This window comes from Babylonia areolata, chromosome 23, assembly GCF_041734735.1.
Source record: "Babylonia areolata isolate BAREFJ2019XMU chromosome 23, ASM4173473v1, whole genome shotgun sequence".
Lineage (NCBI taxonomy): Eukaryota > Metazoa > Mollusca > Gastropoda > Neogastropoda > Buccinidae > Babylonia > Babylonia areolata.
Window position 1 is genome coordinate 28,987,945 of NC_134898.1, and position 27,598 is coordinate 29,015,542.

General features: G+C 42.8%; 1 protein-coding gene across 1 annotated transcript; it reads right to left on the minus strand.

Moving 5' to 3' along the window:
* Positions 1 to 228: 228 nt before the first annotated feature.
* Positions 229 to 27,598, minus strand: LOC143298122 (uncharacterized). Its single transcript, XM_076610831.1, has 8 exons — positions 27,440 to 27,598; positions 25,596 to 26,615; positions 16,515 to 16,620; positions 13,900 to 14,210; positions 10,418 to 12,815; positions 6,004 to 6,177; positions 4,856 to 4,965; positions 229 to 2,600 (listed from the first exon to the last, which is right to left on the minus strand). Exons 2-8 carry the CDS (start codon positions 25,980 to 25,982, stop codon positions 2,178 to 2,180), a joined length of 3,909 nt encoding a protein of 1,302 aa, XP_076466946.1. The 5' UTR covers positions 25,983 to 26,615; positions 27,440 to 27,598; the 3' UTR covers positions 229 to 2,177.

The following is a 27,598-nucleotide window of genomic DNA, read 5'->3' on the forward strand; positions in this document are numbered from 1 at the left end:
ACTGCCACTGTCTGACACAAATTTTTCAGCTCTGTCCAAACAAAGCAGAACAAGTCAATCCTGGAGAACATGCTTTTGAAAATGCTTTTGAAAAAGGAAACAAAAGCAAAAGAAACCAACAAAAAACTCTAAAAAAAAAAAATTAAAAAATCACAGCAACATACAAACACAAAACCACAAGTGATACACAGACACAACAAACATAAAAGTAGCACCCAAACTCGTGCGCAAAGATTCATTATTAACTTTTACTTTTTTTCTTCTTTCTGTAATAAGTGTTATCCATTAAATATTGCTTGGAGAGCGTGTCGAGAGCTCCTGAAGCCCAGCAGTACGACAGTACCACAGGAAGCAAGCAAGAGCGTAACACAGACACGGCACCACAGACAGTGCCGTAAACAAAGACTAACAACTTCTACACCCAGGGAGACAGGGGCCTATGTACACATGAACACCGCCTACATACCTACCCTGCCGTCAGAGCGCAAGGCAAGCAGTAGAGAGCAACAGACTGGGGCGTGGGGAAGGAAAGGGGGTTTGGGGGGGGAGAACAAATCTTTGGAAATAGAAGATTATAATAAAAACAAATTTAAAAAATAAAAATGATGAAAAAAAAAAGAAGAAAGAAATGGGTGACGTTAGGTCTTTAGTCTTGTGCATAGCTGGGTTAAAAAAAACAAAAATGGCTCCCTCACCCTTGCATTACTGATGATTGAAAAAGAACAAGACATGTTCTGGCTGGCAATCGGTGTTCTGTTACAAGCTCCACATGGAACAATGCTGGCTGTCAATTTCTTACTTCTATTCTCCACTTGTCCATGAGATGGTAACAAACAGGACAAGGATTCCTGCCACAACAGACAGGAAAACCAGTGAGCTTTTCTATGCTGTGACAAGACAGGGCGACAAGACGAAGCCCGGATCCTGCACCGTTTCCATGGAAATCCAGACGCGCAGTGTGAGGTACTGACTGGCATGTCATGCCAGCATGGACCAATCAGCTCGCTCCTAACTGCACGGCATGCGGAGTTGTGAACGGCACACATCACAAGTCTGTCCAGTTGTGTGTGGGACCTGCACACCAGCAGTCCACAAGACCAGACAGGGAGGGTGGGGACAGAGCCAGTCCCTGATGACCAAAGACTAAACCAAAGACTCTAATGACCCAACAGTCAGCTCTGACAGAAGAAACAAAGAGCGAAAGACAGGGAAAGGGGAGGGAGGGGCGAGGGGCAAGAGAAGCTAACGCCTGCAGCCTGCAACAGGAGTGGTGAAGGTGTGAGTGTCCTTTAACACCATATTTACCCAAATCGATAGGCACATGTGATACAGTCTGGCTACAAGCGGCATCATCAATGTTAGTACTGTGGTAGTAATGTGCTCATGGTGTGTTTTCCAGTGCCTGCAGCCATCACACCGTCTTGTGTTCCATCGTCGCATCTCATCATCAGCGTGTTCTTTTGTTCTTGATTTTTTCTAAATCTGCCATGGCTAGCAGCTCCCGTGTTGAATGAACGTCACTTTCAGTGCAGAACAGTCCGTGAAGCACAGGCCTCGATGTTGTCAACGCTCTCTGACCATCTTCACACAGCTTCTTGCGGAGCTTGGACATGTCTGTCTGTCCAGTGGTCACTGGTATGCCACTGGGAGTTGTCATGGTGACCACTGACCCTGGGGGTCACGTTGACGTTGACAGGCAACTGGTGTCATGTCCTTTGTCTTGTTTCTTGCTCCCCAAGAGCGTGGTGGGTCGTCCTTGCACAGGGAATGAAGGGAGGCAGGGAAGGGGGCACAGGGGGTGAGAGGGAAGAGAGAAAAGACTGGCCAGGTTGGTTCAACTGCATAACCGGTTGTGGCTGACACACACCACTGTTCTTTCTGCTCCACTCACACACTCTTCCTCTCGCTCTCTCTCTCTCATGTTAGATTAAACCCGTCATCTTGCACGCATGCACAGATTTACATTGTGACAACTGACTGCATGCAAACACACACACACACACAATTCCCACATACACTCTGCATCACACACAGTCCCATACACTCTTGCCACACACTGACCCACACAGTCATCAGCACACACCAGCACACGCCTGAAGCATTCCATCACAGTGAGTGAACAACAATGATCACAGTCAGGGCCGCCTCACAAAGCCAGGGCGTCGCTCAGCTTTGTGTCAGACGTACACTGGAGAATTGGAATCCGGATCCTCTAATGTCGTTGCCATGGGGTGTCCACCGTCGTCGAAAAATCTCCGAAACGTGAACTCAAAGAAAGCATGTTCTGGGTGCTTCCCGTTTTCCAGTTTCTCCACTTTTTTGTTTTCCTCAGAATCGCTGTTGCGCAATTTGTCCGGGTCGACTGGGTCGAAGTTTGAGGTGTCGGTCGCGTGACGGATATTAGGGACGTATGGAGGCCGCTGCTTGCGAAGTGTCTCAAAATTGATTCCAGAGAAAAACGGGTGAGCCTTGATCTCGCCGGCTCCTTTCACGCCGAGCCGATCTTCAAAGCCACAGCATAGCCTGACGATCAGGTCTTTGGCGGCTTGGGTCAGGTTGGATTCCCGTGGAATCTTCAGCGTTTCTTTCCAGTTTATAACCTGAAACAAAGGGTACCGCACCATCAGCACCACACCCAGTTTGAGTTTTCAGTCAGGAGACGTCACTGAGTTTAGACAAATTCATATAAGCTAAACCACATCTGCTGGGCAGATGCCTGACAGCAGCATTACCTGACGCGCTAGTCAGGCTTTCAGTGCATGCTTATACAATTGTATGTTTTTGTGTACCTATCACAGTGGATGTCTTCTACTGAATTTTGTCAGATAACACATTTTGCTGCCATAGGTTCTTTTTCAGTGCGCCAAGTGTGTGCTGCACATGGGACCTCAGTTTATCATTTAATCCGAAAGACTAGATGCTTAGTTTGATTTTCCAGTCAAACGTGGGAGACAGGACGACAGCGGGATTGAATCCAGACCCTCAAGGACACTGTATTGGCAGATAAGCATCTTAACCATTCTACCACTTTCCTCCTGTGCCCATGTGACGACGAGCACATTTAAATTATTACAGTATGATGCCTGCAATCATGATCACTGGTGATCAACTTTTTATTCTTAGCATTCTTTCATCAAGATTTAGATTTTAGCTTTTGCTCTCGAAACCTGTAGAAAGCCAGATGTAAAACTATACCTGCAACATCTAATATTACTCTTATTCAACGCAGCTTTTTTTCTCAAATTCTGCAAACATTTTTCCCCATCATTTTACGGACCCCCCCCCTTCCACCCCCCCAAAAAAAGAAAAAAAAAAGGGGCACAACTTCTAAGCTTTGGCTCTGTTGTGGGCAACTGAGTCACAACAAAGAAATGAGTTAACTCAGTCACTCTGGCAGTAAACATGAACACAAACATCCAACACACATGCTGGGCAAACGCCCCAAGGAAGTGGCAGCTGCTGCTTCCATGCATCATACAGACAGAGGGAGCAGCTCACACACACCTCAGCCAACACACACACCACCGGAGGGAGCAGCTCACACACACCTCAGCCAACACACACACCACCGGAGGGAGCAGGTCACACACACCTCAGCCAACACACACACCACTGGAGGGAGCAGCTCACACACACCTCAGCCAACACACACACCACCGGAGGGAGCAGCTCACACACACCTCAGCCAACACACACACCACTGGAGGGAGCAGCTCACACACACCTCAGCCAACACACACACCACCGGAGGGAGCAGCTCACACACACCTCAGCCAACACACACACCACCGGAGGGAGCAGCTCACACACACCTCAGCCAACACACACAACACCGGAGGGAGAGGCTCACACACACCTCAGCCAACACACACACCACCGGAGGGAGCAGCTCACACACACCTCAGCCAACACACACACCACCGGAGGGAGCAGCTCACACACACCTCAGCCAACACACACACCACCGGAGGGAGCAGCTCACACACACCTCAGCCAACACACACACCACCGGAGGGAGCAGCTCACACACACCTCAGCCAACACACACACCACCGGAGGGAGCAGCTCACACACACCTCAGCCAACACACACACCACCGGAGGGAGCAGCTCACACACACTTCAGCCAACACACACACCACCGGAGGGAGCAGGTCACACACACCTCAGCCAACACACACACCACCGGAGGGAGCAGCTCACACACACCTCAGCCAACACACACACCACCGGAGGGAGCAGCTCACACACACCTCAGCCAACACACACACCACCGGAGGGAGAGGCTCACACACACCTCAGCCAACACACACACCACCGTGCCAGCAGGAACTCTGCCACAGCACCCAGGGTTCACAGAAAGTTCAGGCCATGCCAAAAAAGGACCTTGCAAGGACTTACCAGGACCACTTCCTCTTTGTGTAAGGACCTATCCGCATCAAAGACAAGTGGAGCAATATCTCATAAACTGCACATCCTGCATAATTAATGCTTATCTTTTGAACCTCTGATCAGTCAGTCCCAATATTCTTCCTCTTCAAGCCATGGAAGCTGTAACCAACACTTGCCTGGCATTCAGAATGACTTGAGCGGACTTGAACAAGCAACAAGAAAACAAAAGTTTCCAAGCTTTAATCTGAAGTTCAGGAATGGTATGGGGCATGGGTTGAAGTGCTACTGTGGCGATCAAATTTTTAAAATAGGATTTCACACTCAATTTTTTCACTGGTTTAAGGACTTGTGAGAACCCTGGTGTAAATTTAAGCACTTGTTAAGACCAAACTTGGGGATTTCAAAATGTCAGTACTAGTAAAGACTTGTAAAGAGCTGAGACCCTCCTGGCCCTGTGCACCCACCTTGTATTGTGTTTCAGCAGGCGTGTTAGCGTAAAAGGGAGGGCGGCCGACCAGCATCTCGAACAGGATGACTCCCACACTCCACCAGTCGCACACCGAGGTGTAGCCAGCTGAAACATGCCATCACACCCACCTTCACACATCACACACGTCTCACCTTCTTCCTACTGCTTTTAGCTTTCACCTTTATAACAACATGCTCTGATGTGTTCCAGCACATATTCTGTGACTAAATGGAATACATTATACACATCCGACCTCCTCCTTGCTGCTTTTATGTTTCATTTATAAAATAATATACTTTGATATATTCCAACACAAATTCTTTGACGAAATGGAATACATTATACTCCATTTTATGTTCTGTGAATTCTTACTATTTTGTAATTCAAAGTTTACATTCATAATATAATATGCTCAACACAGACAGAATCAATTTCATTTCCTGAAGGCTGATCATAAACAAGTACTCAAACCCAAAAACAATTTCTTTGCACTCTCTACTGAATAAATCACACCAAAAAACAGTTAGCCTATCACAAAGAATGCTTCTTCAGATACCACATATTTGTGAAACAAATGACATCACAAGAAGAATAATCATTATTTCTTGTTCATTACACCATGTATGTATCCCTCTGGGAAACAAGAAACAAAACTGCCCACTGTCCCAACACAGGGGTCAGGTTCCCCCAGTTGTGTCCAAGTGTTCAGCACTGAAAGGAGCAAATCACACTGACTGGCTGAGCCAGGTACAGACCTTAAGGCATCTCAGTACTGCGTCAGCCAGAAGAATCAGGCCATCTACCACCTATATCTTGCACCAGTTTGACATGGTCAGTAGTTATGTGGTCAGTAATGTCTAAGAGAAATTGACACAAATATGCTTTAACAGGAACATTATGCATAATTATTTTAATTCTCAACCCATTTGCTAAATACATCCCACTAGCTTAGTTTGTAAGGCATATATAACACTGCTTTAAAAAGGAACACTGTCCATTTTAATTCTCAACTCATTTACTGATATATATATATAATAATATATCCACCAAGCACTGTCTGTAACATTGTAAGACATGTATAAAACACATTTTATAATTAACACCATTCTGCATGACAACAAGCTGTCTTCTGCTACCGCCCACCTGATCGTAGGAGCACTTCGGGTGCAATGTAGTTAGGCGTGCCCACCAGGGAGTGAGCCAGGCATCGCTGTTCTCGTCTCCGCCGCCGCTCCAGAGGTTTGAGAATTTCACACTGACACTGCTCGTCCAGCTGACACTTGACCTCCATGGAGTCCTGTCGTGCGTGTGTCCCTTCTGCACACACCAGTAAAAACTGTTAAAGATCAGATCCCACACCCTTTGACCGCCCCCAGGGGTAGTGTGAATCCGCAATTAAATCCACTAAGTCTAGGGCTTGGCATAGGACTACGGAAGGTGGGGCCCACACTTCTTCTTCTGTCTCAATCAAAGTCAGGTACCCATTTACACCAGGGTGAAGTGAGGAAACCTGGTACATGTGTACTACAGTGCCTTTTCCAAGGACACTACACCATGCCCAAACGGGGCCTTGAAGCCTTGAACCTATTCACCAAAGTGTTCTGATAAACACATCTCTCTCTGCACACAACATAGTGCCCTGATTCACATGAATGCAACACAATACACATGCCATAGTGTCCTAAATAACACAACAGACTACACACATCACATTGTCCTGATTAACACAACACACTACACACACACTGTTCTGTTTAACACACCTCTCTACACATAATGATTGATAGTGTCCTGATTAACACAAAGTCTACACGCATCATGGTGTCCAGGTTTAAATAGCTATCAACACACATAGTATCCTGATTAACACACCCATACACACCCTTGTGTCCTGATAAACACACCACACTATACACAAATAGTGTCTTGATTCACATACTATGCACACCATAGAGTCCTGATGAACACACTACACACACCATTGTGTCCTGATGAACACAAAAAACTACACACACATAGTGTCCTGATTAAAAGACTAGACACACCATAGTCCTAATCAACACACTACACACACCACAGAGTCCTGATTAACACAATACGCACACCACAGTGGCCTGATTAACACAACACAGTGAAACCTAGTGGTAATTATTAGGAAGCAAGTGTCCACAAGTTTTAACCCCATATAGACCCAGATTTTTACTGCCCCCCTCGACTAGCCCTTCAGTGGTGGTCAAGGTGCTAGTCTTTCAGATGAGGAAAAACTGAGGTCCCATGTGTAGAATGAAATAAAATTAGAAAATGTGAAAGAGCCCGCAGAAGCAAAAGCATTGTTCCCCGCAAAATACAGCCAGTAAAAAAAAAAAAATAAAAAAAAAAAAAAAAAATCTACTCTGAGTCTGACAGTGAAAATGAAATAGAAATACTAGAACTAGAAGACAGTAAAAGAAATAATAAATAAATAAAATAAAATATAAATAAATAGACAACAACAAAAATTTTAATAAAAGTGAGAGACATGGTGCTGTTGTACTGAGGTGATGTCTCACCACAGGGACAGCGGCCCAAATTTCACACAGAGAAACGTGTTGTGAATAATATACATGATGACAACACTCTCTTCACACTACACAGAATCCCACACAATCACATACCTCCACAACAACAAAACACTTCACACTCCACAGTATTCTACATCAAATCACCTCTCCAAGATAACACATTACACACACCACAGTATTCTACATCGAATCACCTCTCCAAGATAACACACTACACACACCACAGTATCCTAGATTAACACACGCCTCCATGATGACAACACACTCCACAGTATCCTACATCATCACATCCCTCCTTGACAACAACACACTACGTGCACCGCAGTATCCTACATCAACACACCTCTCCTGATGAAAGCACAGTACACACTCCACAGTATCCTACATGTATCAACACACCTCTCCTGATGACAACACACTACACACACACAGTATCCTGATCAACACACCTCTCCTGACAACACACTACACACACCACAGTATCCTGATCAACACACTTCTGCATGACAACACATGACACACACCACAGTATCCTAGATCAATACACCTCTCCATGATGAAAACACACCATGTGCAGTGAATACACACACCACAGTATTCTACATCAACACACCTCTCCTGATGACTATACACTACACACACCACAGTATCCTAGATTATAAGATTTCTCCATGATGACAACACACTACACACACCATAGTATCATAGTATCCCAGATTAACACATTTCTCCATGACGACACACTACACACTCCACAGTGTCCTACATCAACACACCTTTCCAAGACGACAACACATTACACACTCCACTGTATCATACATCAACACACCTTTCCAAGACAACAACACATTACACACTCCACAGTATCCCATATCAACACACTTTTCCAAGATGACAACACATTACACACTCCACAGTATCCTACATCAACACCTCTCCATGATGAGAACACACTACATATGCCATAGTATCATAATATCCTAAATAAGTTTAACACATTTCTCACTGACGACAACACACGCACTCCACAGTATCCTACACCAACACACCTCTCCAAGACAACAACACATGCACACCTCTCCTGATGAAAACATTTAATTCTAAGTTTGATTCTTGATAATTAATTATCAAGAAATTCTGAGAAACAGAATGTTGTTGTGAATGAACATACAAATAGTGAAACTCTTAAAAATGAGTGTGATACTTTTTTTTTTTTTTTTTTTTTGCATGCAGCATACTTGAATGTATTATCTCACTCACTGTATCAGTTAGGAACTGAAGAAAACATAAAGCAATCAAGTTGGCTTTTTTCTTCTTTCTTTTTTTCAATTGAAGAGAAATGATACAACTGTATCAATCTAAATTTTATACAAATCAAACAAAAATTTTCTTATGCTTTTGTAACAGTGTTATTTTACTGTTGAAATTTCATCCAGACCCATGGACACTTTGCTGAGAAATGACGTGTGAAGTAAGTTTCTACCTCAGCCACAAATTGAAATGGCTTCACATTGTGTTGTTTGATAGTCACTCTTGTCCTGCTAAGAGCATGAGGATAGTACAGGAGGCAACTGTCGTCTCAAAGTTCCATAACAATTTGATTATATATATAATGGTCAATACTGGCTACAGTAAAATTTAATATCACCTGACAAACTTGCCAAAAGTTCTGATATTTCTTTTTGCTGCATACTTATAGTACAACAATTAAGGTTTTGTCAAATTAATTTTCACTGAAGCCAGTCAACAATGTAAGTGTAACCATTAGAGCTCAAATGCAATTTAACCATTTTCCTGATTCTGAACCTTGAAATCAAGTTCTACCAATATCATAAGCATATGTGTATTTTTGTCTATCACTTCATTGTTCTTATTAACACAAATAACAGATTCTCAAATACCACATCCACTGGTCTGCAGTCAGTATAGCCCAGTCTTGACTGTTGACATACCATGTGTGATCTACTGACCTACATCTCCAGTTTCCTCAATGCCATTTATACTTAATTCACTGTTTCTACAGTTACTGATGCCCTTTACCACTTAACTCTGAAGGACACTCAAAGGAAGCTGTAACCTCTGATAATAAAGCACCCAGACAGTTGTCCAGTGTTTTTCAAAAATGGAATTCAGTCACACTGACACACACACATGTTACAGATCTATACACATACACAACAGTGATACACCGATACAGTAGTTCTGATGAACTGGCAAAATAAAAACACACAGAAAGGTATTCATACTGAAAATGCAGGGTGATTGTTCAAGAGATAAATCAACACACTTGATCAGCAGGTAAATGTATAATTCATGAAGTTCTATTACTACAGATGGCAACTGTACTGCTGTGCATGCACAGAGACGTCTATACCATGCAACATTAATCAGCACATCAGTTCCAGTTTTAAGCTCTGCCTCAGTTAATGAAGTCTAAAAAGTGGATATAAATAAACTAAATGGATCAATACTCAATGATCCTGTCATAAATTTTCCAAAGACTGAACATATTATCAGGGGCTTGTAATGAAACAAGGCAAGATTCTAAGGACAAAGTCTGGATCCATATAAAATTTAACTTGAATTAAACACTTTGGTTACAAAACTGTTTTGTTTTTTTTCTGACCCAAAACATGCAATGCATGGATCAGGGTTTTTCTCAGTGTGTTGAAATGAGTAAATGTGTGTCTGTCCAAATCACCTTGCAAAGAACAAATGAATGCAAAGAAAATCCTAAACCATTATTTGTACCATTCATGTCAGCTGGGCATTAAACATAAATTTCCTCAACTGCTAATTTTCCAGTGCTTTCATCCAAGACAAGGATCACTAACTTAAAGACACACTGAACACAACAATAATTTGTCCAAAACATCATTTTCTTGTAATCAATTTACTAAGGAACCATTTAAAACTTTGACAGCATGAGTCAACAAACATATTCACTCTGATTCGGTGACAAACATAACTGCACAGGAAGGCCCAAATCTACTCACCTCCTTGATAATACTTGGAATTGTGAGTCCAACGAAAACCGGTACAAAGTCCAAAGTCTGTGAGCTTGATGTGACCGTTGCGGTCAATCAGGATATTGTCGGGTTTGATGTCTCGGTGAATGAAGCCCATGCGGTGTACAGACTCGATGGCTTGCACCAGCTCAGCCACGTAGAAGCGGGCGAGGGGCTCATCAAGGATCTCCATGCGAATGAGGAGTCCCATGAGGTCCCCGCCCGGCACGTAGTCCATGACGAAATACAGGTAGTTGTGGTCTTGAAACGAGTAGTAGAGCTTCACCACCCACTCGTTGTCTGCCTCGGCCAGAATGTCGCGCTCCGCCTTGACGTGAGCCACTTGGTTGCGTTTCAAAACATCGGACTTTCTCAGCGTCTTCATGGCGTACAACATGCCCGTGTCCCTCTTACGACACAGGGCCACCTCTCCGAACGCCCCCACCCCCAGAGTCTTGATCTTCTCAAACATGCTCTTGTCCATCTTGGCACGCTTCAGGCGGATGTAGTTGGACTCTTTTTGGTGCAGCATGCGACGCATCTGATGGGCGGCCTCCTCCGACAGGTTCACTTTGGCCATTTCGTTCTCCAGCTGCGTCCTGCGCCGCAGCCTCTGCTGGTGGATCTTGAGAACGTTCTCCACGTGCTGCTCCATGTAGAACTTGAAGGCCTGGGGGGAGTAGTTACGAACCTTGGTGTCCCTGCGTAACCGATCTCGCTCCCATGCCTCAGGTTTTCTCTGCGGCATGGGGGACATGCACCGATGTTTCTCCCCACCCGCCGCAGCACCAGTGTCCGTGGAGGACACTGTTTCTGTGTCAGTGTCCTCCCCTTGTTCTGACGTGGTCTCAATGCTGCTGGCAGCCTGGCCATTGTGAGAACCAGGGGGCAGTGAGGGGGGCCCAGGCTGGGAGGGCAGCATGGACGGACAACACGCAGTTCTCTGACACGGCTGTGGAACAGCCCCCGGTTGCACAGGCACATGCAGCATTACCCCCTGCATGCTGGGGGGAGGAGGGGGTGGGGGTTTGCTCTGGATGGGTACCCGCGGCGGGAGAGGGGGCTGTCGTGTGGCTGAGTGAAGACTGTAGGGGTAGGGGGGCGGGGGTTTGTCAGGGATGTCGGAGTTGGTGGAGGGGGAGGAGGTGGTGGACATCATGCTCAGCGGGGACTGACTGGTGGTGCGTGACACGGGGGAGTCGGACCGGGGTGTGGATATCGTGTCTGAGTGTGCCCGCTGGTACAGCTGGTCGAAGTTGATGCCGCCCATGTTCTGGAAGTGCATGCTGTTGGGGTAGGCGTGGGGCAGGGCGGGGCCTGAAGGAATGTGGATCTGGATGGTGGGTCGGCCAGCCAGCACAGGCTCCGTGGCGAACTGGATCCCGTTGTGCGGGTGGCTGTGCACCACGTGGTGCGGGGCCTGGCCCGTGATGTGGATCTGCAGGTTGCGCGTGTGGGTGGTGGTGGTGGTGGTGGTGGGGACGGCGGTGACTAGAGCGGCAGGCGTGGGGACTGGCCCACTGCCCGCACCACTCATGTTGACCTGGGCCTGCACCTGCGAGATGTAGCTGTGCTGTGAGGGAACCGGGGTGGCGGGGCCGGGCGGAGGGGGAGGCGGGGACTTGGGGGCTGTGGCAGTCTGGGGGACGGGCTTGTGCACCTCCTTGCTCTTCACCGACTGCATGATGACAGGCGCATGTGGCGCCATCGGCCGCCGGTCGGCCACCACGGGCAACCCTGGACCCCTGCCCGCCGGCCCCCCCATGGCCTGTCCCACCCCCATCCCCCCACTGCTGTCGCTGAGCGCTGAGGCCAGGGAGGAGGATCCGGCAGACAGGTTGAGGGGGGAGTCCTGCGGAGACAGGGCCAAGTGGTAGTCAGTCAGCTGGGCCCCCAGCATATGGGACTGCTCCACCGCCTTGTGTAGCAGGGAGGGAGTCCCTGCCCCGTGACCCTGTTGCGCCTGGGCCTGGGAGTAGGGCGGGGGCGGGGGATGGGAGAGGTTGATGGTGAGGCGGGGGCCGGACAGGGCAGGGGTGGAGGAGGCACTGCTGCTGTTGCTGCTGGCTGACGAGGTCACCGACTGCTGCTGCAGCACCAACCCCTGCTGCAGCTGCTGCGCCAGCGCCCCCGTCACCGCCCCCGCACTGGTGGCCCCATGGCCGTGGTTGTAGACAGGGCCGGCCATGGCCTGCCTGGCCGCGATGCCCGTCATGGGTCCCAGCCCCCGCTGTTGCTGCAGCCCCAGGCCCCCCAGGCCCCCGCCCACGCTCCCCGGACCTGCCGGCTGCGTCTGGTTCTGTATCACCTGACCGCGAAACTGTCCTGGTGACATTCGTTTGATCATCTGTTGCACATGGCCTGCCGGGATGTCTGCCGACGATGCCTGCCAACAGGCCCACACCACACTCAGTGAATGAGCCACCACCTCACAAAACAGTGCCATCAACAATGCCTTGTATGTCTACTGTATGATTATTGCATTGTTTGACTGTGATTACTGTATGTGGGAATTACTTTGGGTTGTTATTCAGGCTTTTATGTTTTCTGTGTAATACAGAGAATGGCTGTGATTTGCGTATATTGTTTATCTGTTTTGCACGGGTTAATTTCTCTTTGGTGATAATAAAGTATTCTGCATTCTGCCTTTAATACACATTATACAATAACACTGACATCAATTTGTCAATTCTATCATTAACAGCTATGTTCAATAAAACAGTCTCTCCAAACCTTATTTCACATTAAAAAAAAAAAAAAAAGAAAAAAGAAAAAAGAAAAAAAAAAGGGCAACCAGGACATTCACAAAAACAATTTCTCTAGATTTGATCTTTAAAAAAACAAAACAAAGCAATCACTTGGCTAACAACAACGTAAACACTTTTACTTTCAGAGAGTGACATTGATTTCTCTAACCACTGTGTTGACATTGCAAATACTGTTATCAAAAAAATCCATAAAAACGCTTCAATCATAAAATTAAAAAAGTGATATAAAATATGTTAAAATGTATTCATCATGGATACTGGTCATTCCAATAATGAGAGGTAAAATTGTAAGTTCTGCAATTAAACATGTGCTGTCATAAGTCAACATTGTGGGTCTGTTTCTATACATTGCTTTTTTTATCTACTGAAAAAAATTTTCAATACAGTTCAGGAAGTCCACTGATAATGCCTTGCTCAGTCTTCGGATAGATTTCTCACTCTCCATACCTTCTCCGCAGACATTTTTTTTTTCTTTTTTCACCTGCACTCTTAGTCTTATTAATCAATGCTAATCACATCGTGAAGTGAACCACATATTTAAAGCACACAGGCACACATACACAAGCAAATGCTCATGAACAACCACATACTCTTAACACACACACAAACAGAACACACATGCTCACACCCACACACATACATACATGAAAGCACAGACACACAAAAATAACAACGAAAAATCAAAAAATAGGGTAAACCCACCTGCGGTCCAGAACCATTTGGCGAAGCAGCGGTGCTCTCCCCTTGTGGGAGAGGGGGAGGGGTGTGGCCCCTGACATGGGGCTGGGGCGTAGCCAGGGGCTGGGAGGAGGGGTGGGCGGAGATGGGGGCGCGGGGCGGCAGGGGGGGTGGGGTCTGGTGGCCGTTGACCTGGGCCTGGCGGGCGATGCCAGACACGTTGTTCAACAGAGGGCTGTCGGAGCGAACACTGTTGGTGTCCGAGGCAGCTGGACTGGAGGGGCCGTACTTGCTCTCGAAACTTGGTCTCCGGTTGACTGGGTAGCTTGGTAGGCCTGCAGGCATGAATGAACCAATGCGTGAGTCTTGTTTTGCGCAGCCTTGCTTATTTCTCAATAAAACTTGCAAGGTTCAGTACTCTTTCTGGGATAATAGTCTTGTTTTGCGCAGCCTTGCTTATTTCTAAATAAATCTTGCAAGATTCAGTACTCTCTTTCAGAGATCATAAAGTATTATTGTATCCTGTTGTCTTCATAGTTCATACTGTCCTTTTTGTTTGGTTTGTCAGGTTGTAGTATTCTTTTTTTTATTTCCTATTTCTTTTCTTTTTTTAAACTTCAGTCAATCCCAGTGAGCAGATTTACACGATTTTGAGAGTTGTGCTTACTATAGATAAATATAGATAACGATGGAGAAGCATCCCTCTTGTCTGAGGATTCATTTGAACACGAAGAAGAATGATAACAATAGTGACGAAACTGACAGCCAATTTGGCCCATTTGATGCTAATTCAGTTTGTCTATCTAATATCTAATCAGACAGCATTTTTGAGCAGGCGACTATGACTGCCAGAGTACAAGCAGAGAATGCTGGAAGAGGGAGGGGAGTGATGTAAGATGAAAGGTTGAATGCCAGCAAGAGGGTGTAGAAGTGGGTGTGGCAGTTGGACGTCAGGGGAGAAGCCCAGATTCAAAATGTACATGTCTTCATTTTACTTCACAAAACCATTTACTTTACCATTTTCATAATTTTTTACCTAGATTTCTTCTTTAAGTTATTACCCCCAAATCCTAGAAATCCCCTGGCACAGAGAGCACTTTTATCTCTGACACTGAACCCGTTAATTTTTCATTACAAAAAATACAGTAATGCAAATAAACACAGTAATTAATACCATTACTTTAAAAAAAATGTTTTTACAACACAGTTTCTTGCAAATAAACACAGTAATTAATACCATTACTTTAAAAAAATGTTTTTAAATAGTGATAGTATTCATCAGCAAAAGAATCAATCCAGATGAAGATGTAACTGTTGTATTCCTCTTTTGTCACAAGATTTTTCTTTTGGAAATTTGGGCTGCTCTCCCCAGGAAAAGTGTGACCCTACACTGAGAGTGCGACCCCACCATTTTTTTTGTCTGTATATATATGTGTGTATTTTTCTGCATATAATTTCATTTGTTTTCTTATTGAAGTGGATTTTTCTTGAGAATTTTGCCAGGGACAACCCTTTTGTTACCGTGGGTTGTTTTTTTACGTGCGCTAAGTGCATGCTGCACACAGGACCTCGGTTTATCATCTTGTCTGAATGACTAATCATTCTAATTAAACTTTTTTTCTATTCTTCTTTTTTTTAATCTTAACTTAAACTAAAACCATGTTTTAAAAAGTTAGAAAAAAACCTTTTAAAACCAAAAAAATAAGTAAAGTTATCTGCATTCCATCTCCCTTTCAATTCAAATGACCCAAGAAAGACACAATTCTTTACTTTTTTTCACAATAAATTCAGCAGTGGGCAACCTCACCTACAGTACAATCTACATCACAAGCATCCTGAAAAAAAAAACAACAACAACAACAAAACAGGGAAATAAATGGTGGTGTGTGCATAGCAATTGTCCATACTTAACATTTTTTCAAAAAAAAGCTTAGATAATTATTCCTTCTTTAGTTTTTAATACATTCAATTCTAATCCTCTTTGCCTGCTCACACTAACAAATTTAATACAACTACAAGGGTGGAGTGCAATAAAGGAAACAGGTGGACAAGGAAAAATCATTTAAGCCACCATTGAAAACTGCCTGGTATGCATGCACAACACTCCAGAAATTTCAATTTAAGCAACACTGACCAAAAAAAGGAAGAAAATACCGACCATCACACTTTCTTTTTCCTGCTTTCATACAAAGAGCAACAAGGAAACATGAAACTGTCTAAACTCTGGACTACTCTCGCTTGTGCACTTACAAATACTTTACTGAGCTCTCAAGTCTCATTGTCATGATACTCACAACAGCCACAATCAACATGCTGATGACTATGTCGCATAGAGGGATGTGAGGAAGTAGAAACGCCTTGATAGAAAGTAAGAAGACTTAGATAAAAGAGGGGTACAATTATGGGAATACTACTTAATATGGGTTTTTATGGCATACTACTACTTTTCGCTTTTTGCCCCACTCAGGGGCTAGCTGATCCCAGCTATCCTAAGGATGAGCTGGACCACAAAACAAAAATAAAAGTAGCATTATAGTATTCTCTCTCTCTCTCTCTCTCTCTCTCAGTGATACCCCCTCTTCATCCCCAGGCTCCCTTCCCTCTTCCTATCTTATCACATCCCCCAGTGATGACCTCACCAGCTGAGATCTTGCTTGATCCATTGCGGTTCTCAATGATCTGGTACAGCAGTTGTACTGCACCATCCACATTGCTAGACAACTTCAGTGCCCGCACTGCGATGTCCTGCACACACACACATGCACACAAAATTATAATCATTTCATGTCATAACATGGAAGTCTGGACACTAGACATTATACATAGTGACCTTTATGCTGAAAGGAAAAAAACACAATAATTTGCATACTTCTCTTTTAGCATATATCAGAAGATGAGACCAAAACGGCAAAAGGTAAGGCCAATAATTATGATAATCTGCAAGCGACTTCTGGTGCATGAAAGCTTCCAGCAGAAACAATAATGAATAACTAACTATTCCATGTGAGAAGAAAAAAAGTATTCTGTACGTCCTAAGTTGGCAGCATCTTTTGTCTGCAAACTGTGACCCTAATAATTAAAATGTCCAGTGCAACATGATTTGATTTGGTTCAGCATAGCAGATGTCACATACACTGATACAGCACCTTCAGGCAACCACTTGTTAAAGGTTTTTTGTTACTATCTAAAAACAAAAACAAAAAAAAATTTGTTTCCAAATTAGCATTATAATTAAGATAACTAAATATGCTATGATGTTTTCTATGAGTGCGAGTTTTAATACTTATGGCCCGATGAAATATTCAGTACATCAATGGACCTATGCAAAGTGCAGTTTGTGACAGGCCTGCATTCAACCCATGGGAGTTCACAGCCTTGACAGGTTTCCCTGCCATACTGATGATGAAAAATGAAGAAAATACACAGAAATAAACCGTTTTTTCCTCCAAAGTGACAAGTGTGGACACAGCTGGAAATACTGTAGATTAAGTTAGTTCCCTTTGTTTGCAATACATGCACATCTAGGTCAATATCATTATATGCACATTATTAATAATGAAACAAATTTTGACACCATGGCAATGCTCACGTGCTGGGTAGAATGAGTTAATCAAATCAAATCATGCTGCTAATAGCCCAGCTGACTGCAAAGGTGCCATTTCTTGGCTGATTTTTTTCAAAAACCCAACATTTTTTAAAACCTGCAAAGGGGCCATTTCAAGGCTCTTATCATACCTGTCATTTCCTAAAACCTGTCAGAGAACACAAAATAATGTCAAAAGTTTGCATCCAATTAACACCACATTTTTAAAAGTCCATTTCGCTCACGTCTTGCCCAATCCCTGTGAAATCCAAATCAAGTTAAAAATGGTGTAAAAAGACAATTATGTTTCAATCCACCAAAAATATTCTAAATCAAGTTAAAAAACAAACTGATTTTCTTCAGGAGCTGCAAAAAATGTCTCAAGGGAGGACATCCAGAACAAGGATTTCATTTCAAGGAGCTAGCTGTAAAAAAGTATAATACTTTTAAATGTTTCTGCCTGATATCATGCAAATACTTGCAGTCAATCAGAAGCTGTTTGACACTTGCCCAAGTTTCCCCAAGTTTGATCCCTGGTTTCTGCACACCTGGTAGGGAAGGCTGGAGTTTTTTTCCGATCTCCCAGATCAACATAGTGTGTGCAAACTTGCTAGTGCCTGAACTCCTTTCATGTTCAACTATATATATATATACCGATACGCATCCAAAGATTAAATACGAACATGAAAGATCCTGTAATCCAAATGAGTGTTGGTGGGTTACAGAAATACCTAGCAAGCATCAACCACTACACAGTTATCAGCAAGATGATGTTGGTTGTGTAATGGCAGGGAGAGAAAAAAACGAAAGAAAAAGATGCTTCTAACTTCCTATACAGTAGCATCACAGATGTCTCATCAAAGTTTATTATCAAACTTTTTTTTTAATTCAACTAGTTCGTTAAATTACTTTTAGTCATGTATAAATATTATTGAAATAATTCTTCAACTGGTTTATTAAATTACTTTTATTCATGTACATGTAAAATCTTTATGAAAAATCTCAATGGATTACAGATCTCTAAAAAGCAGCAGTGCTGTGCATAATATCAAATAAGTTGTAACAAAGCCATCTTTGGCTTTCTTTTTAAGCAAGCAATCATGTTTCAAAACATTTACAATATCATGGTGAATGTGTTTCCAAAGTCACGAACTAATACTTTCCTTTCAAACGTCATTAGAACAGTACACAGACAAAAACATTCCAGTCCACTACTGCCCCCTACCGGTCAGCCCAGTCAACATAACTCAGATCCTGATCTAAAATAGCCCCTATCAACAACAGGCCAGCCAGACTGGACCCAGTCCATAACCACTGCCCCCATTAGCCCTGACTGTCTATCACCACCACACTCCAGACATTCCTCTCCAGACAATGAATGGAATGCAAAACTACAGAGCTGAGCAAAGGTATGGGAGGGGGGGGGGCTACGGGTATAGGTGGTGGGGGAGGGAAGGGGTGTTGAGAGACTAGGGAAGAGGGTGGTGGCGGCAAGGTATGAAGGATGAGGGTGAGGAAGGGGTGGGAGGGAAAGTGGATGTGAAGTTCAGGCAGGGGGGGGAGGGGGGGCGGGGGGGGAGGGAGGCCTGGCAGGGAGGAGGCAGGAGTCAGAAAAAGGGGTGTCTAAATGAAATGAGGTGTGTGTGTGTGTGTGTGTGTGGCACAGACAGCTCTGTGGCCAGCTTTGACAGAAGAGGAAACTGACCACAATGTTTCCTTTCCCAGTGGGCAGACCATACCACAACAGCTCTCCCAGGACTGGAGCAAAGAGACAGGGGGTTGGGGGGGATGGGGGAGGCAGTGGAGGGGGAGGGGGGACTGCTGGCGGCAAAGTGTCACAGGAAGTTTTGATGGTCAAATCCCAGATAACAACCCTGTCCCTCCATCCCAACTATGCCCCCACTGTCTCCATCCTTGCTGAAACTGTAGCCAGGGCAGCTGTCCTGGAAAGCCAGCCAGTGGCTGGGGCAGGGGCAGATGGTGCCTTTATGGAGGCAGTGTGGAATGTGAGGGGGTTATCACTGAACCTGGCCAACAATAGCATGTCTGTGCCAATGGTCTGGGGAAAAGAATGAAAGAGACAAGAGTTCTGTAGCCAGTTGAAGGCACTGAGCAACTCGGCCCTGGACCCCAGCCCCTCACCACAACAAAGCCATGGCTGAGCCCCTGATGGACTTTAATCTTCCTTTCTACGTTGGGGTTGCCTGGGTTGCCTGGGCGTTTTATCACCCCCACTCTCCCACAACCCCTCCTCCATCCCCACCTGTTCCATGTCTCTTCTGGGTGGTGCCCAGTGGCTGGTTTTTTCTTTCTTTCTAACTTAAGGTTTGACATATTTTTGAAGATGGTCTATTAATATTCTAACCTTGCTAAGAAAATGAATTTGTACAGCAAAGTATGATAAATCATTACTTATTAGCACACACACACACACACACACACACACACACACACACACACACACACACACACACACACACACACACACAAGCACACTCACACACACACACACGCAAGCACACCCACAAAAAAACACCACCACCACCACCAAAAACAAACAAAAACATCCTCAACACAGTTTGCTTTTGGTAAACAGTCACAAATGTCCTACTTTCAACTTAAGCATGCATGTAACAAAAATGAAAATGTGGGACATGGAACAGTTGGTTCAAATTCTTCCTGTGAATTCTTTCACAGCAGATGATTTATGGGGAAGAAGATTGGCATCATTTGGCCACCCACAAAACATCGTGAACATAAATCAAATTAATAGCTGATGTTGGCTGACAATGTCAACACTGACAGACAACATTGCAATCTTTTATACTAATTAGTTTTAATCACCAAAACCATCTGCTGTGCTGGTTTTGCAGTGAATAATTGGTGAAACGTCACAAACATTCATGAGCCATATTTTGGGGGTCAACAAACACTTGGTAACAGATTTCACTGGAGTTCAAGTGAATGTGTACCATTTACTTTCAGAGGGAAGTTGGCCTGCTATCTGGACAAGGCACATGCACTACGGAAATCTATATATAGATTGAAATGTCCCAGGAAGTCAGTGAAAAGAAAGGAAGTTTGTATTACATGACATTTTCCTTCCAATCATGTGAGTCATATCCAGGACATATTTAAACTGTGTCTTGTACTTAGCATGTCAAACATAAACATTTGGTATAGATGTTCACTGTACTAGAGTACAGTTGTAGGAAGCAGAAAATTTGATAAGTACAACTTCAGTTTCCTTCATTTTCATTGTTCCAGCCTTGTTCTAATTCCAGGTTTGGTCAGTCTGAAGCTTGCTTTCAGTTTAGTCAAAGGGTGGTATTTCATCCCAATCTCTGAAGTAAAAGTTAGTGATCTAATGTAGTACTTATTTCAATATTTGTCTAGTCATATTCATATGTTTGGTCAAAAACTTAAAACTAATATTAGGTTCAAAAGATTGTAATATTAATAGTAACAATACTATAACAGCTGGAATCTGTGTGTATAATAATGTGTTAATACTTTTTCAAGGCCTGACTAAGCGCGTTGGGCTATGCCACTGGTCAGGCATCTGCTTGGCAGATGTGGTGTAGCGTATATGGATTTGTCCGAACGCAGTGATGCCTCCTTGAGCTACTGAAACTGAAACTGTGCAGACTGACCGTGCAATTAAACCACTGCACATCTTTCAGAATTTAGCTTTTAAGATATTCAAAGACAAGGCAAAACAAGACCACAAAATCTACTACCTTATACTATAGTACCTTAGACAAATGTCCATCCATCACTTTCACTTCTATATAATTTTACATGTCTACCAAGACTACTAAATAACTGATGCTTCAACAAAATTAGAAACAATCCGAACTACTGATAGTATGTAATATCATAATATCAACTAAAATTCTGCTGAGCACACCTGTCATCATCCATTTAACTTGCTTAAGATTCTTGTCGATTGTCTTTCAAAACATTCCCTGTACACATGTGAGTTTGATGCTCATAATGATCAAGCACAATTAAGTTTTCTGATCTTCTAAAATTCCGCTGAACACACCTGTCATCATCCATTAAACTCGCTGGAGATTCTTGTCACTGTTGACACATGCTGAGTGTAGTTTCTGCGTTTCCATGAGTTATTCTGTCATGGGCGACAGGATCTTTAATGTGCAAGATATCAAATGAAAATATTTAATTTTCAGAATGCACAAGAAAGTGTGTTCTGGCACTGGACATTATTAAACAGGGAGATCAGAAAATTCTCCATTTACCCTCCAGACACTGTCGGAATCAAACGCAGGACCCCAAATAAAAAGTCTTATGCTCTAACACTATTTTAACCACTTGGCTACTGCACCCAATCATGATCTTTGTCAGAAACAAAAATCAAATAATTGTAGGAATAATACATTCTTGATTCCCTTTCAATTAAATCATCCTGCTGTTACCTTCAGGCCTAATGCACAGACAACCCAACTGCGATTGATAAGTAAATTTGTAAGTACAGTATCTGTATCAGAAGCATAAAACATCAGTATGAAGAATACAAAAAACAGTAATAACACAAGACATCATTTCTGGCATTCCTGAGATTTCATAGTGGACAAAGGCTAGCAGCTGACAGCCTGTCATACTGTGGCACATGCCTGAAGTTCCATTCCACCGTCTGTACTTATTTGCTTACAGCACTGCCCGCACAAAACAAAGAGTGGGCCTGTGGCCCATTACCTTTCTGACCCTTGTTTTTGTAATACCAGTATGGGCACAAAGAGACTGGCCGCCTATACAGGAGTGGGAAGAATGTGTGCGTGTGTGAGTGTGAGTGTGTGTGTGTGTGTGTGTGTGTGTGTGTGTGTGTATGTGTGTATGTGTATGTGTGTGTGTGTGTCAGACTGCACATCACTGCATGGGGAAAGCAGTGTGTATGTGCACGAGTTAAATACATGAAATGGACATTTTTTTAAATTTTATTTCTTTACATCAAATCCAAATCTAACTTGCCAACAACCATAATGGGTCTTGCATAAACTCTCTTGGATACACAGTGACCAAGAACCTAAACCGCACAGATTAAGTGAATGAAAACACCATTGAAATTATTAAATTTGTCAACATCGCTTAACTTTGATTCATCACTTTTCTTTCCACAATGACTCAATGACACTTAGAAAGTTTCTGGGGCTATAAAGAAAACAATATAAAGTGGATCATTTATATCAATAATACAATGCAAGCATTGTCTGCATAACTGATATCGCTCACTTGCTGTGAATGCATAGGGATTCTAAAATATGTATCTGTTTTCCTTCTTTGTTTAAACATATTTTCCTTCGTTTCAGTATCTGTGGAAAGTTATTTCTAATGACTGTGTTCAGGAGGCAGGAAAAATATGAGTAATTGATTTACCAGATCACTTGAATACAACTTACAAGTATTGATTAGTACTTTTACATGTTAAATATATTTTACAGTACTGTCCTGCAGTGAAACAATACCGACATTAGTCAGGGAGGCAGCACAAACAGCAATGATGGAATCAATCTCAATCTACAGCAGGAGCCAGCTGTTACCAAAACGAAACAGGACTCAACACCAGGGAAATACTATATGGTACACTAGTATAATAAATAATGTTTTTAACCAAAGTGGTGGTGCATTATTTTGTGTTTGTGTGTGTGTGTGTGTGTGTGTGTGTGTGTGTGTGTGTGTGTGTGTTTAGGAAAAAACTTCTGCATAAAAATTAAGGTCTTCTGAAATGTTCATTCAGCAAATCAAAAAAACTACATTACTGGTATATTAACTCTTTCCATACGAACGGCGAAAGAGACGACGTTAACAGCGTTTCACCCCAATTACCATCACCAAAATATTGCAAGCGGAAGGCTCTTATACTGAAGACGTGAATGTTGACAAAGAATACCACAATTCTGACGACGGAAGCTAAAGGTTGGGTCATTCAGACACCCACTGGACATCCGAGGGGTCTGTGTAGAGGGGAAGAGAGGACTGGCCATACTGAGTGAGTTAATTAACCCCTCCCCTCCCCAACCCTCCAAAAAGTATCAGTACCAAATACTGATATTATAGTGATAATTTTATTAATCAATATTGATTAATTAATGAAAGTTTAACTTAATGTACTTTGTTAAATAGTATTGATTTAATAGTAATCATAACAATTAAGAAAAACATCAGAGTTGAAGAACCAAAACAATTCACAAGGAAACTCATAATACCCTGCATATCAATTACATAACAGTAACTGATGGAATTTTTCAAAAATACATGATAAAAATTTATACAGAAACACAACAGAATAACAGAGAAATGAGAAAAGGAAAAGTACCTGACTTCAATTTACATTTTAACAAAAATGCAATATATTAGTTATTACACTCATCATTTTAGAATATCATAAACATAACTTAAGTTATGAACTATTTTTTAGGAGAATCTTCAGGAGAATCACTCCATTCTGGCGTAAGACTTCACCATCTCAATCATACTCCTAGGCAGGCAGAGAGAAATTGAAGGAACATCAAATTCAAAGCCTCTAAGTCTAATAATATATTATATAATGTTTACTGAATCATCTTAACAAAAAGAAAAAGAAAACATATTAATGACACAGGTCATTAATAGTCAGTAATGACGGCTGACCTTCCAATTTGAAGATCTGAAGATGTTTTAAAACTAAAATCAAAGCTTGTCAGCTGAGTTTATTTGAAAGATCATTTGGCTTCACCCCTACCTTCTCACCCCCAGTCCCCCGCCCCCCAAAAACAAAACAAAGACTGGGTGGCATGTCTGTGTTCACACAGTCACATCCATTAAGTTTTTAACACTGTTCACTGTATTCAAGAAGCGACTCCTATGGCAATATCACATCAAGACACTGCACAATCAAATTGCAGTTGTGGAATGAAGGTCTGGAATGGCAATGACAGAAACCTATCCATTCCAGACATAAAAACAAGTATTCAGATCAATGTTTGATGTGTGTATTATCAATTCTAGAACACATACAATGATACATTGATAAAATCAATAGCTAAAGTATGTTTTGTGTGATTTGTTACCTTGGTTGAAAAAAAGTAAACATCAACATTACTACTCACTAGTAATTAGTATTACACTAGTAATTAATATTAAAGATTATAATTAAAAAGTAAAGTCTCGCCTCGATTTCTTATTCATCGACATTTTTTGTTCTTTTCTACTTATTCAAGTTACTGAAAATCTATGGCCTGCCTTTGAGAGGTTTTGTGCAGACTTCAATGATGAATGATATGATGCATGTATGCATGTACATGTGCCACATATACACATGTGCACACATACACATGCATGGTCTTACCTGATCAACACTTTATTCATTATCATTATGATTAATAATTACATCATCAGTTACAATTTGTTTGAAATGAAGAAGCAGCGAAGATCCACACAACTTAGAATTAACCCTGAATAGAAATTTGGCAAGAAGGGCCAACTACCTGATGAAGACTGCTCCAGGAAGAACATTGCTTTAGTTTAATTAAATTCAAAATTTTGACCCTATTTACTTTTACAGTTTCACTCACTTTCAGTCTTAGGTTTTAGACCAGTGAAAATGATCTGGCATTCAGAATGAAGAATGGACACCATATCACAATCATGAAGAAAGGACGTCACATCACATTGCATTTAATCAGAATGTCCATGCATGCACAGCAGCAGCACATTTAATCATGAATCCTCTTGTTTCAATGTCTATAATAATCCCTATCTCTTAATAATAAATAAATTAATTAAAGTAAATAATGATAGTAAAAGTTATCAAATTAAGCTAACAAATCTGAGGACTACAATATCAACAAGAATAAAAAATATTAGAAATAAGATATCATGGACTTGGACTGTCGGAATGAGTGGCACTGTTCTATTTCACAAGCCGAGTCAGATTTCGTTCCAGAAATTGAAAATAAAAAAAAAATAAAAAAAAACAAGCTTAGAAACTTTACCAGTGATGTCTTTTTTTTTTTTTAATTCTAAAATCTTTAACCAGATGGTGAAGTTCAGCTGACCACTTTAATGGTTAAAAAAAAACAAAAAAAACATTGAATAATTACTGATAATCAATAATGCATGAAAAATGTACACTCACCTCATCTACTCCAAGCCTGTCCATGACCTGCTGAATCTTGCTCCGGGTAACAACATCCACTTCACATCCTTGAGACCGCTCCCTCACCCCTTGTGCATTTTGGAAAGGGCGCAGAGTCTCCCGGATCTCAGCAAGAGTCTTGGTGTGGTTCTCTAATCCTTTCTTGGTTCCCACTGGGGTGGCGGCTTTGTCAGCTAGATTGGGGGTACTCTGGGACAGCTCCGTTTTGCCCTGCTGCATCCCCACATCTCCATCTCCCTCCAGCTGACTCTTCCGCAGGTGGCTGAGGCTGTCGCGGATATCATTAAGCATCTGCCGGTTGTTGCCTACGAAAGCAGCCAGCAGAGGCCGCCTACCCCCTCCTCGCTCGGGTTCTTTACGTATCATAGGTAGTGTGCAAGCTCCAAGGTGCCACAAGCGAAAACAAAACTGGTTTCCGAAGATGAGACATGCGCACCTATTGTGCTATTTCAGGTTGTAAATAAACTTGCTCCAGCACCACATATATCTACACTCAACTGATATAACAATGCTGCCCTGGTGAAATCCAAGTTCTGAAATGTTCGTGCTCCATTATAGTGTCCATCATGGGAATCTATGTTGATCCATCCCACTTTTATAGTAAAAACAACAACACGATTTCAATGCATGAAACGAAACAGTACAGGATAAACTCAGTAACTAGGCCTCAGATAGGCTCTTGAATTATTCTCGAAAAAGTGCAGGCCAGGTAAATCCAGACAAGATGCACGTTTCAGAACTGAACTACTAAACTGTGTCAAGTAGTCTCCGAACTTGGTGCTGATCACACACTAATCAGTCACAGGTGTGTCTATAGATCCACAGATGGACACAAAAAACTGTGGAGGCTGGTGTGTGAAACCACCTGTGTGGCATCAGGTACAATGTGGGTTGATCTCCTTCACCTGCATACCAACATGATGTTGTGCTAGTAACCTGGGTTCTGTGTTGCTGGAGTGGTTGGCAGCTGGGTGCTGGTTATCCTGACCTTGGCGTTGGCTGCAAAGAGCAGTTGTTGGCAATGCATTAGAAGAAGTAAAAAAAAGGGGGTAAGAAATATTTTTACCTAGCGAGTCACACGCTCCGACATTCCTGCTCCCTCTCCCACATCTCACTCTCTACTCATGAGTGTCGACACTGCATGCACGCAGCGGCATTGCGTGGGCCAGCAATCAACTTTCAAGAAGTGCTGCTCTGTGAGACTGAAGAGTCTACATACAACCTGTAGGCCTGCCCAAGCCTCCCTCAGTACCTGGGACGTTTGGCACCTACCGGCCCCCCCAACTGAACAATCTGAACTCACAGTCATACTCCGGCTATAAAACTCTGCTGTTTAAATTACCCGTGGATTAATTTTAAGTGTAACAACAAGAAATTATCAGTTTCCAACAATGTCTTTCTTCGAACTACACGTTCGATACAAAAAAACTAGCCGCTCCACGAAAATTCCCTCTACTTGTCTACTGATGAGGTCATCACATCCAATCCAAATACCTTCCAACTTCGGACAAAGTACTGGCTCATGAACCTCTGCAATACAACTGTTCGAAAAAATATTTTTCATAAGTTATTATGTCTACAGTCCAACAAATAAATCTGTCATCACAGAGAAAACCTGGCAGCCCTGAAATATCTACCTTATAAACAAGACAGAAACCATTCTACCCTTCCGCCATGTTGCTTTCGAACACAAGCTGGCAGTGCGTCGGTAATTTTTTAGGAGTTTTACGTAAACGATACGACTTATACGGTTAGTAAACAAATGAAAAACATTGTTTGTGGTTATCAAATAAAAATATAGGACAAAAGTGCTTTAAACTTACTTGTTATTTCCTACAAGACCGAGCGCACACAGACGGGACACCGAAATCCTTAGGGCTGGCCTACTTGCTTTATTCGGGGGGTGTCAACTGTTGCAAACGTTTTCCAAGCTTTTCAGTTATTTCTATACACTTTGAACCGTTTCAACATTAGAGTTGTTC